This window comes from Ahaetulla prasina, chromosome 2, assembly GCF_028640845.1.
Source record: "Ahaetulla prasina isolate Xishuangbanna chromosome 2, ASM2864084v1, whole genome shotgun sequence".
Classification (NCBI taxonomy): Eukaryota; Metazoa; Chordata; class Lepidosauria; order Squamata; family Colubridae; genus Ahaetulla; species Ahaetulla prasina.
The window spans coordinates 197240454-197252847 of record NC_080540.1 but is presented as its reverse complement, the minus strand read 5'-3'; the positions used below and the strand labels follow the sequence as shown (position 1 = coordinate 197252847).

The 12394-nt window shown below is 40.7% G+C and overlaps 1 protein-coding gene across 1 annotated transcript in view; it reads right to left on the bottom strand.

Annotated features, from left to right (window-relative positions):
* Positions 1–10287, bottom strand: part of LOC131189543 (uncharacterized) — a 91038-nt gene extending 80751 nt beyond the window's left edge. Inside the window, exon 1 of the mRNA XM_058165691.1 lies at positions 6987–10287. Coding sequence (XP_058021674.1) covers positions 6987–7221 — 235 coding nt within the window. The 5' untranslated portion in view covers positions 7222–10287. The remainder of the gene's footprint in view (positions 1–6986) is intronic.
* Positions 10288–12394: the final 2107 nt, after the last annotated feature.

Sequence of the window (12394 nt, the reverse complement as noted above, 5' to 3'; positions counted from 1 at the left end):
CCTTTATGGCACAGGGATGGCTATATGAAGGACTGCCAATTTTCAGCTGCTTTAGCATATCCGGTATGATCCGACAAGGTGGGTACCCTCTGGATCTCATCAATTAAACAGTGTCATCTCACAGGACATAGGAAGTGCTCCTACCTCCTCCAGCACTGACCCTCAGTAACAACCTCCCTGCATAGATTCATCATAGTGTTTATGAAATTGTTAAAAATATGGTTATCCCCCCAGGGCATGGGATTCAGGAGAGGCTTGTGTTACATTTGTACTATTTGTTATATCTGCCAAATTGTTCAGTATATTGTTTTTCTAGTCAACTAAATGTCTTTTTATTTCTACTTCCACATCTAGTTTTTCTTATCTATTCGTTTTTCTTATCTATTTCTTATCTATTCCCAGAATCTTTAAGGAGTTGAGCGACCTCTAAATATGGATATGAGTAAATTTGTGGAGGTTTCTACAGTGTTTATTTACAAAAACAGCACAGATGAAGGCATTCACAATAAACAGACTGGGAAGCATCAGGAAAGAGGCCACGTACAGGTTAAAGTATGTTATTCTGTAATTCTATTCAATCTAGAACTTTGTATTATGTACACTGAGAGCATATGCACCAAGACAAATTCCTCGTGTGTCCAATCACACTTGGTCAATAAAAAAGTCTATTCTATTCTATTCTATTCTATTCTATTCTATTCTATTCTATTCTATTCTATTCTATTCTATTCTATTTCTATTCTATTATTCAGCGAGTCTAAATAGCAAGACTAAAATTTCATTTTCATCATCAGACACTTGCATTAAAGGTTATGCATATAGACATCTTTCTTTAATTTCAATTACTAAAAGCATAGTGTTATGTTTCTTGGCCATCTGACACATGCATGAACATTTTTGTCACAACCCCTGTGAACTGTGCATAATTATGTCAGCAGTCTTAAATAAGATTCCATAAATGCATGGAAAACAAGGTATTTTAATGGTCATTAAACATACTAGCAACATGCAGCCTCTATATTAGGAATAGTATTAGCAGCTGCAGAGTGGAACAAGCTCTCCAGAGGGGGAACACAAGACTAATTAATTAGCAGTGTTAAACTTGATTGATCAGGCTTGAGTAGTTTCTGGTCTAATTTTCATACTATATGTGCATATCACTGGGTATGTTTAGTTTTCCTAACAATTCTAAGTAAAAACAGGTTCCCCAGATATCTTTTACATACAGTGATAGCAGGGTGTGCCAGCAACAGCAATCTGTACATAGTTCAGAAATGTTCACTATATTAGAAAAAGGATAATCTCAGTGACAGTGCTTCAGTGCTTTGAAAAATCAGACACAATGAAGTATGGTGGGTTTCCATCTTGAAGTCTGAGCTATGTAGCTTCACTGTTCAGCATTTGCACAGGTCGCTTAGCTGACCAATGAAGTCTGTCAGAAAGGCAGGTGGATCAAGATATGGAGACAACAAGCTGATTGTCTCTTTGGTCTCTAGGCACTTAAACTGGCCGCAGTTTGCTTTATCTGTGTTCTAATTTCTTTTGATAACAGCAAAACCATATGTAGATCTTAGACAAAAGCAAAAGAAGAAAAACATTTAAGAAATAACTAATCACATTTGCAGAAGCCTTAACTAACACTGCTAAATCTTTTCAATGCATTAATTTTTTTAAAAAATGGCAATTCAATTGCTTCTCAAATATGGTTTTAAACTACAAAAACAAGTTTGCTAACCATTAATCCTGCTAATAAGTAACAACACAATTCTATCTGTGTCTATTCAGAAGTAAGCCTCTGAAGGATTAATGCAATTCTGTACCCTCTAATTTCAGAATAAAAGCTTTGCTAGACTCAGTGGGATTTACTTTTAGTAAACAGCTACGTGATTGTGCTGTAGGACTCTAATGTTTGTGCTTTTTCCTGAGAACTAATTTCTGAGTGGATATCAAGACAATATGCAAAATGAAGTTTCTTGTTCTAAATAATTCTTAACACTTGACTGATCAATTCATCAATTTTTGATCCATCAATCTTACCAAAATAATATTGTTATACAATCTGAATAACAGATTCAGACTGTGACTCTAAACGCTATCATTTGACCATGTTATATTTGCCTCACAAATAGCTGGGTTGGGTTGTTTAAGCAAACACAGTACTGAAACTTTGGACATACCTTATCTTTAAAATCAGAGCTTCCAATTAGGACAAATCATATTTGGCTTTAAAAATGGCTTACAGCAGCCTTTCCAATCCCACTGATAAGTTTAAATTCTGACTTCCAGAATTCCCAAAGCAGCATATTTTGAACTATAATCCCCACATCATCAAGTAACATACATGCTTGCTCGCTCTCTGAGAGAGAAGGTGGGAGGGAGAGAGAGAAGGATAAAAGAGAAACATGGCTGTAACAAAGTAATAGTCAAAGGATTATTTTTTTTTACAAAATAACTAATTTCCTATAATTCTATTCCTATTTTAGGAAGAAATATTTCAGGCATTCATTGTAATATTTGTTCTACATGGGGGGAGGGAGAAGGAGGTGCTAATTATGGTCTTGGTTATTAGAGTAAATGGATTACAGATGGATGAGTGGGGAAGAAGCAGGATTAAAAAAGAAAAAGAACAAGATCAAACTCTAACTCAAAGACTGGACTATTAAGAGAGAGCTATCAACAAGCTCAACAGAATCCCAATATTTGGGTAGCTTTGGTGGCCTCCAGATAGCTGGGCTTCAACACCAAAAATCTTCAAACTTGAAATTCACATATCAAGAGGGCACATGGTGAGGCAAGACTACTTGTACAGAGACAGAAAATGGAAAGGGATGGAATAGAGCAGGGTCAGGCAACATTCATATACTTTTAACTACCTTAGATACAATGCCTTCCCATTAACTGCTAGTGAGAATCCAAAACATCTGGAGAACAGCAAAAAGGTAACATTCTAGAAGACAGATTAACAGAATGTCAAGATGTAGTCTAAATTTCCTTTTTCTGTTCTGAGAAATAGTGATAGAATACCAGAATAACAGTTGGAAGGAACCTTGGATGTCTTCTAGTTTAACTCCCTGCTCAAGCAGGAGCCCCTACCATGTCAGACCAATAGCTGTCCAATCTTTTTGTTAAAACCTCCAGTGATGGAGCACCCACAACTTCTGAAGGCAAGCCATTCCACTGATTAATTGTTCTCACTGTCAGGAAATTTCTTCTTAGTTCTAGGTTGGATCTCTCTTTGACAAGTTTCCATTCATTGCTTCTTGTCCTGCCTTCAGGTTCTTTGAAGGAAGGGTCTCCAACCTTGGTCTCTTTAAGACTTGTGGACTTCAACTCCCAAAGTTCCTCAGCCAGTTTTGCTTTAAATAAACCTTTAAATATATATTCATATGTAAGCCTCATAGTTCAGTGGAGTTTCATCTATGGCAATGTTATTGCAGCCTACGAATTTTTTTAAAAAAAGCTTGAAAGATCCCTGTTCTCGGAGAGAAAGAAGCATTGAATTTATTTCATTATGGATCATTTACTTAGATAACATATCTTATATGAAGTACATCCTTTATTCAAGCAAACTTATACATATATTTGTCCCCTGAGACCAAATTCCAAATACTTGCTGCTATGTTTATATCTTGCCACTCTTGTTATTTTAAGGATTTTATAGAGTGACTGCTATGTATTCTATTTTTGGGTACAAATGGCAAAGAGAGAAAGCTGCCAGGAAGGGTGGGGGAGGAGAAAAGCATCCTTTTCTTAATGTCCCAAACTCATCTGGGATTTAAAAACGATGCTTAGATCAGGGGTTTCCAACCTTGGTCCCTTTAAGATTTGTGGACTTCAACTCCCAGAGTTTCTCAGCCAGCTTTGCTGGCTGAGGGACTCTGGGAGTTGAAGTCCACAAGTCTTAAAGGGACCAAGGTTGGAGACCCCTGCTTTGAAGAATAGGTTAACTCTCTCTTCTTTGTGGCAGCCTCTTAGATATTGGAAGACTATCAAGTCACCCCTAATCGTTCTCTTCAATAGACTAGATATACCCAGCTCATGCAACAATTCTTCATAAATTGTCATTCTAAACGCAACATTCTGTTAAGGATGCAGCTTGAACTATAATATTGTAAAAATATTGTAAAATGAACACTGTTTATTTTTAGTTATTTACCAAAAATGCTAGAATGAAAAACTAAGGCACAGTTTTGTAAATAAAGCAATGCAGCGTAAGCACTGCTGTTCCATTGCTCTGGGCATTTAATACTTTATGACATTCAATTCAGAGTGCCGCACGATTGTGAGATAAGCTATCAATATTTCAAAGCAATCAAATGAACAAATCAGAGCAGTTTAGTATGAGACACAGAAGTTCTCTTTCTAAAAGGTTTCTTTTTTTTTCTCCAATGAGAGAAAAAGAGCAAAAACTAAGCATACAGGAATGGAAGCATGTTATCTCATTTAAGCAAAAAGAAAAGGGAAATATACTATACTTGGATATAATTGAAATATAGTTGGCATATACTTGGAACACTGCATTGACTTTTGGCCACCACAATATATAAAAGATGTTAAGACTCTGGAAAGAGTGCAGAGAAAAGCAATGAAGATGGTTAGGAAGTTGGAGGCTAAAATATATAAAGAACGGTTGCAGGAATTAGGTATGTCTAGTCTAGTGAAAAGAAGGACTGGGCGACATGATAGCAGTGTTCCAATATTTGAGGGTCTGCCACAAAGAAGAAGGGGTCAACCTATTGCATGTAAAGCACCAGAAGGCAAGACAAGAAGCAATGGTTGGAAACTAATCAAGGAGAGAAGCAATCTAAAATTAAGGAGAAATTTCCTGACAGTGAGAACAATAAACCAATGGAACTTTCCTTCAGAAGTTGTGGGTGCTTCGTCACTGGAGGCTTTTAAAAAGAAATTGGACAGCTATTTGTCTGAAATGGTATAGGGCTTCCTGCTTGAGCAGGGGGTTGGACTAAAAGACCTCCAAGGCCCCTTCCAACTCTGTTATTCTGTTATTTAGTAAAATGATTTACTGGAAGTGGCTTTTATCATCTTAAACATACAAAACTGATTTCTACTTCAAAGCTGTCCTAGGTTTCAAACTTTTCCCAATCTGGTACCCCACAGATGTATCCTCCAAAAATTTCTCATTTCTCATTGTAGAGATGTTCTTTTCCCCCTCCGATTATCGATTATGAAAAGATGCACAAAACTGCCCAACATAACCCAGATACAGACACACAGTTCTGACCTGATGTAATCTTCAATGCAGTTTGCAATATGCTTTACAGTCTCTCACTGTTGTTTAACTGGACCTCTTTTACCTTCACGGACACCACCATACAGAAATATTAAGAACATAATGGAATAAAATATCTTTTAACAAAAATTTAACAAAAACAGCTAAATGCTTTCATGATGTGGAACAAATCTAGGTTTTAAAGGAATTTCAGAAAGTATGGGTTAATGGGGATTGTACGGAAATGGTTTTATTAATAGAAAATGAGGACAATATTGTAGCTCGTACAAATGTGACATTTGGTAGACCTCTGCAAAACTACAAACCTACTTTTAAAAGTTGAAAGTTAGAGATTTCCTCCCTCCCCCAAATTCCCATTCATAAACACCAACTTTTCTTTGAAACTGGGTTCTTTAAAAAAAAAGACCATTGTAAAATCAAACAGAAGGAAATGAACCTTTAGCTAAAGGGAGTAAGAATCCCCTGGGATAATGGCGCCAATCCATTTCTAAGCAATTTTTGATTTACAATTAATTTTGAATTGCAATTTAAAAAATATCTGTAATAGTGCAATCGAATAAAATGGAAACAAAAATAAAGCAATCAAGAACAAAACGGAGCCAATCCATTGTCCCGGAGAGCAGGGATCTGCACTGTATCCACAAAGTTGGCATGGCAAGGCACGGCCTACAAATTCCCCAGACCAGAGGCAAAATCACTCCAAAGAACAGGGGCAGGGCCCTCATCTGACAGAACCTGTTACTTTAGATCACTTTGGACACACTTGTCAAAGAAAGGTGCCCTCAGGTAAGACACAAAGGGTCCAGTCGCAACTCATTTCCAACAATCCAGCAGAACAAATCCACTTTATCTGGGAGATGTGGGGGGGGGAAAGATTCCTCCACCTTCAGCAACGTGGCACACATGATTCATCATCTGACATCCCCTTTGCCAGAAAGTGCAGGGCAGCATTTTGGAACTTTTCCATCGGATCAATCTACTACTATAAACAAAGTTAACTCTGGGAGGTAGGTAGGCGAAATTAACTGAGCAGGAAGAGGATGACTGCAACAGAAAAAACAGGTTCTGTCCAAACCATTTATCTATGCACTGTTGGCTCAGAATTCATGTCCTCATCCCATTATCCTCCCTTTATTTGTGAACTCAGACAGATTTCCTCCTGAACAATTGGGCATAATAAGAGTTAACAGCTACTAAGAAATAAGCCCCGTCTCGACTTTTAAGGAGAGACGCTCTATGTAAAATAGACATCGGAGCAAAGGGGAATGGACCAAGTCGAGTCGGGCAGCTCTCCTTCTCCTTATCACGAAGTCTGCCGGTCTGCCAAGCGAAGTTTTGAGCTGAAGGCGGGAAGGCGACGCGCTCCGGGCCGTGCGAGAAACTTCTCTGCTCCGCGCTCGGCCGCGGCGCTTCCCAGAGTCACGGGGCGAGCGGCAAAGGAAGATCCCGAAGGACAGACCGAGCGAGCGGCTTTTTGAGAGGAGGGAGACAGGCAGGCAGGGCCCGAAAGAGACAGGAACAGGAAAGGGTGGAGGAAGAAAAGTGGGGACTGAAGCAACGAGGCGCGATGGGGCAACGGGTTAAAGGAGGCTCCGAGAAGTGAAAGGCAAAGGCTGCTGGGCGAAACTGTGGGGAAACCGCGGGGCGAAGCGAAAGCCGGGTTGGGGAGAGAAGCGGGGCGTGCCTACGGTCGGCTGAGGCGAACGAGGGAGAGCCCACGGAGCTCCGCACTTACACAGCAAAGGGGAAGGGTCGGGGCAATCCGCGGCGGGCTTGGAGACATTGGCCGGAAGGAGCGCCTCCGACTCCCGACGGCCGAAGGTTTGGCTGCGAGGCGGCGGCTCCGGGCTCCGTTGCTGACTGAGCGCGTTACCCCTCAGGTAGTAGAAGAGCACAGCCGAGAGGTGGAGGGCACAGAAGACCACAAGCAGGCGGCAAGCCTTCTGCAGCGAAGCGCCGGGCAGCTCCATCCTGAGCGAACTTTACTGAGCCGAGTCGGGCACGCGGGGACGCCTCATGGCTGCGCCCTGGAGCAGCAGGCCGGAGCGGCAGCGAAACCGCTAACAGCGCTCGGGCCGCTCGCCTGCCAGCTGTTGCAACCTACTCGCCGGGGAAAGGAGGAAAGTCGTAATGTCAGGCGGAGGCTCCTCCTCCTCCTCCTCCTCCCCCCTCCAGCTGCTACTGTTGGGGCCCCTCCTCCCGGGGCGAAGGTTGCGCCATGTCGAGTCTCGCTGAACCCCGACGAGCTTGAGACGAGGGGCCGCGTCGTCGACGTTCGTGGCTCTGAGCGGAAGAAGCTTAACAGGGCCCCGGTCGGAGCCTTGCCTATCACGAGTTTGGGCTCGCGCCGCAATTTGGCGCCGGCACGCACGTATCCTCGGCGTCCGCCAGTTTTGTTGGCTGCGTGTGGCATCAACCGGTGGTTCGCCGGAGCGAAAGAGAGTTTGGTCTACAACCGGGTGGACTAAAGTTTAGTGTTTAATCAAAACGAGCCAAAATGTGCTCCGTTTGGGGTTTAACCCAATAAATTAGGTTAGCTAGGTGTCGATACGCCTGCTTTACGACCACGCAGGCTGGCTTAATACAACAGACTACACTACTAGCCCAACAAACCACATTCCGGCTTTGTGGATAGTGTGAGTTACTGGAGAAGCCACCCGGAACTCGGTGGGATTTACTTCTGAGTGGTAAAGGCAGAAGCACACTGGGAGAGGGTGTTCAGACAGTTTAGTTTCACAACTGCCCACTGTGTTGAGGATGTCCTATTAAGGCTTATCTCTGGTGGAAAGAATCTCTTCATGTAATAAAGTCACGCCAAGTTTACAGCATAGAACTTTTCAAATTCAGAAGAGGCAGTTCTCATATTTTTACAAATTTTTTATCCCGCGTTTATTATTTTTTATAAAAAACAATGGTTATATATGTTTCTGCGCCACTCACTAAATGCAACCTGCCACACCTGTGAAACAGGCTTGTAGAAGGTGACTGGTGTTCACTTCCTTCCCGTCTTGAATGTAGCTTTTGTTATCTTCCTTAGTAGGAGGTTGTGTGGGTTGTTTGTTTGCTTTGAGTTCTGTTGTACAAGCCTTGGCATTTCATCCATCTGCAAGGCTTCATTCAATGTAAGGTACATGCCTTGGCTCTTACTAATTTCCCTTTCACTATTGGTAATGCTCTCTTGCCGTTGGGCTTGAGCTATCAAGATGTTTGTGTCTCCTTCAGGGAAACTTTCCACATGAAGCCTGAGCTGGGTTTTGCTTTGCAAGCCACAGGTATTACATGGGCTCTTTCTCTATCAGAAAACACTGGTACCATAGTTCCCACCGCACCACCACCCCCAAACCCAAGCCACCAGTATACTATCACTAAATGAAATGTGCATAGATCATTCTGAGGGGAGAAAGCTTATTCAAACAAGATTGTGGTATTCTGCAATCCCATGTTGGAAACTGCAGTACAACAATTATGCCATTTGGTGAGAGAACGATCTATACTTGTGCACAGGTTCCAACTCAAGACTTCCCAGATTCTACATACTTAAATACCATTATGAATTTGAATACATGAGTACAGATTTCTCAACTTCAGGTGCTGTGGGACAACCACAAATCATCTCTAAGATATATTCTACAGCAAAGTATCAATTGTTTGGATGTTATCCATTTACATTTGGTCCACATTCAGCACCTCTTCTTTCTTGACCCTATCTCTTCTTGGAGCACAATATTTCAGAAGTACCTCATTTCCACTTTATTCAGTGTTTATATTTTTCCTAAGTTATGCCACTCTTACTTCCGTGTCATGAAATGGATAAAAGCATGTTATTCTGTTCATCCCATTCCCTTTATCTTGACAAACATTCGTTCTTGGAACAGACCACTACCTTCCCACCAGTATCTATACATTTTAAAATCTCTTTCTGTTTTTCCTTCTTTGGTAAACATTTTACCAAATTCAATTATAGGTATTCCTTGATTTATGATCAAAATATTTGTTGCTAAGTGAAACATTTGTTAAAATGAATTTTGCCCCATTTTACAACTTTTCTTGCCCCAGTTGCTGAGTGAATCACAGCAGTTAAATTAGCAACGCAGTTGTTAAGTGAATCTGGCTTCCCCATTGGCTGCTTGTAAAAAGGTTGCAAAAGGTGATCACATGACCCCAAGACACTGCAACCGTCATAAATATGAATCAGTTGCCAAGCATCCAAATTTTGATCATGACTAAGGGGATGCTACAATGATCGTAAGAGTGAAAAATGGTCACATGAGTCGCTTTTTTCAGTGCCATTGTAATTTTGAACGGTCACTAAGTGACCATCAAGAACTACTTATACTTGCTTTAGGATTTTTTCATTTATATATGCATATCTTTCATCCATTTGTTCCCCTTTCCATGACAAATGGAGCCAATATCTTCCCTAATTCACTTTCAGCACTATCCTGCCTGTTGCATCATAAAATAATCTGCTGCAAATCATTCGCTGTCCCAGTTAACATGGTCTCCTTTGGTTTACAATTTACATGGTTTCACTTCCTCACCCAGCTAAGCTCTACCTTCACCAGAAACCTCCCTTATACATTGACCCATAAATGGTTAACAACTAATGGGATATCATAACCTCCTTTTCCTATTTCCTGTTTAGCTTTGAATTGTTCATATTACGTCTTGCATCTGCTTAATTCCATCATATGCTGCTGTTACCATATTCAGCCACCAAATATCAAATCCATATTTGCATAAGACATTCCGTCATTCAAGCCAATTAATTTAGCAGTTGCTCACACTTCCCCAAGCAAAAGGCAATAGCCTTTCTCACATGTATGTTCTTTGCAGTGATTTGCTGCAGAATAAAAATCTGGCCTACATTTTCCCTGTTCCTGTCTAAGCATAAAATCTGCCTTTCCAAAAATTCATTCATTGTTACCTTTCATATCTTGTCAGTCAGAATTCTGCCAAAGACCTTCTGAGGCACGTGTAGTACAGTAAACAAATTCCCCTATAGTTCAGCACAGTGGTGAAATCCATTTTTTTTTTACTGCCGGTTCTGTGGGCGTGGCTTGGTGGGTGTGATGTGGCTTGGTGGGTGTGCTTGGTGGGCGTGGCAGGGGAGGGATACTGCAAAATCCCCATTCCCTCCCCACTCTGGGACCAGCCAGAAGTGGTATTTGCCAGTTCTCTAAACTGCTCAAAATTTCCGCTACTGGTTCTCCAGAACCTGTCAGAACCTGCTGGATTTCACCCCTGGTTCAGCAGCCCCCAAGCTTTTGGGGACCAAGGACCCATTCCATGGAGAGAGGTTTTTCGGTGGATCAGAGGGGGTGTAGTTTTGCATGCTGACTATATACTGTGGTTGGGGCTTGTTTACTGTTGTTGCTGGCATGCTGCAGACTAGTGCTGGTCCATGGACCAGGATTGGGGATCCCTACTACAGTTTGCTATACCTTCAGCTTTGATTTGGGGATCAGTGACTGCTTCTTTTTTAATTGTCAGGCATCAATGCAGTCTTCACATGCATTATGCAAATCCCACAGCCATTATAGGTAAACTATCAACAATTTAACTTTTAATATCATCTCTATTTCCAGCTGCCCTTTGTTCAGCATTCTCACATAATTTATGACTTTCATTTATCTTTTTGGTTTTGGAGTTTTGAAGACTAACACCTAGTGCACTTGTTTCAGTTTTACTCCTTAATGTATCACATTGATTTCTATGCAAATCTCTAAATTACTTTTTCCATCACTCTCTCACTTCAATTTCATTCCATTTTTTTTATTTTTGATTCCAGGCATACTTCTGGATGCTTCTTATTTAGTTTTGACACACTTCCAGACTTTTTTTTAATTTCCTTCAAAATCACTCGGTCTCTTCCCTGCCTGCTTAAGATTAAACATTGTTTGATTCAGTGGTGGGATTCAAATAATTTAACAACCGGTTCTCTGCCCTAATGACCAGCTGGGTAGGCATGGCTCAGTGGTCATGTGACCGTGTGGGCGTGGCCAACTCAACATCACAGCTTCGCCTAAACTGTTACAATGTAATAAGGGTTAACCCAAGACGCAGTTTCCATAAGCAGGGCAATAAAGTTTAGGCTAGAAATAACACCAGAATGTTTCCTTCCTGCCTTCCTTACAGGATTAGCCCTGTAAAGTGGAAAAAAAACAAAATAAAATTTCTTCCAATAACTGGTTCTCCGAACTGCTTAGAAAGATAACAACTGGTTCTCCCGAATAGGTGCAAACTGGCTGAATCCCACCAGTGGTTTGATTCCTCTGCATATGTTGTTTGTAAATATGTTCTGATCTTTCTCTGAAGATAATTTTTCACAGCATACTTTTTCCACTAGAATGGCATATTGTATAAAGCCAAATGATCAAAACATTAATATGGTATGAGTATCTCTATGGGGTCTTTGGTGCTGTCTGAGCTTGGTGGTTTTCTTGCAGATGTCTTCCTGGGTGACCTAAATCTACCTCTCATAAACTGGATAACTAATGAATGTACAACCGATCCAATCCATACTACACTATACAACGCTGTTACAAACCTAGGCCTTGAACAACTTGTAACTAACAACACAAGACTCAATAACTGCCTTGATCTCATCTTCTGTAACAACTCCAACTCAATTTATGGACTACAAATTAAAGAACCTTTTTCCAACAGTGACCACTGCATGATTGATTTTCGTCTCAATATACGTCCATACTTAAATCGTAATAACAATAGTATTCCCAGCTACAACTTCAAAAAAGCCAACTACGATCTTATAAACAACGATCTTTCATTTCTGGACTGGCAAAATCTGTTTGCAACTTGCACAACCGCTGAAGACCACTATAGAGTCTTCCTACTTGAAATCAATAAAGTCATTAAACTATATGTACCACAAATGACCACCATGACCAGGAAAAGCAAACTACCCATATCAATAAAAAAGCTTCAATAAAAAAAATCCCCTCTGGAAAAGAAACAAAAAAGGCTATGTAGCAAATTTCAAAAAACGCTACAAAAATATATGCAACCAAATAAAAACTGAATGCATAAATTATCACACCAAGCAAGAAGAGAAACTTTTGCGCACAAATTCCAATTGTGCCTTTTATAATTTTGTGAACAATAAACTTAAAAGACTCAAGA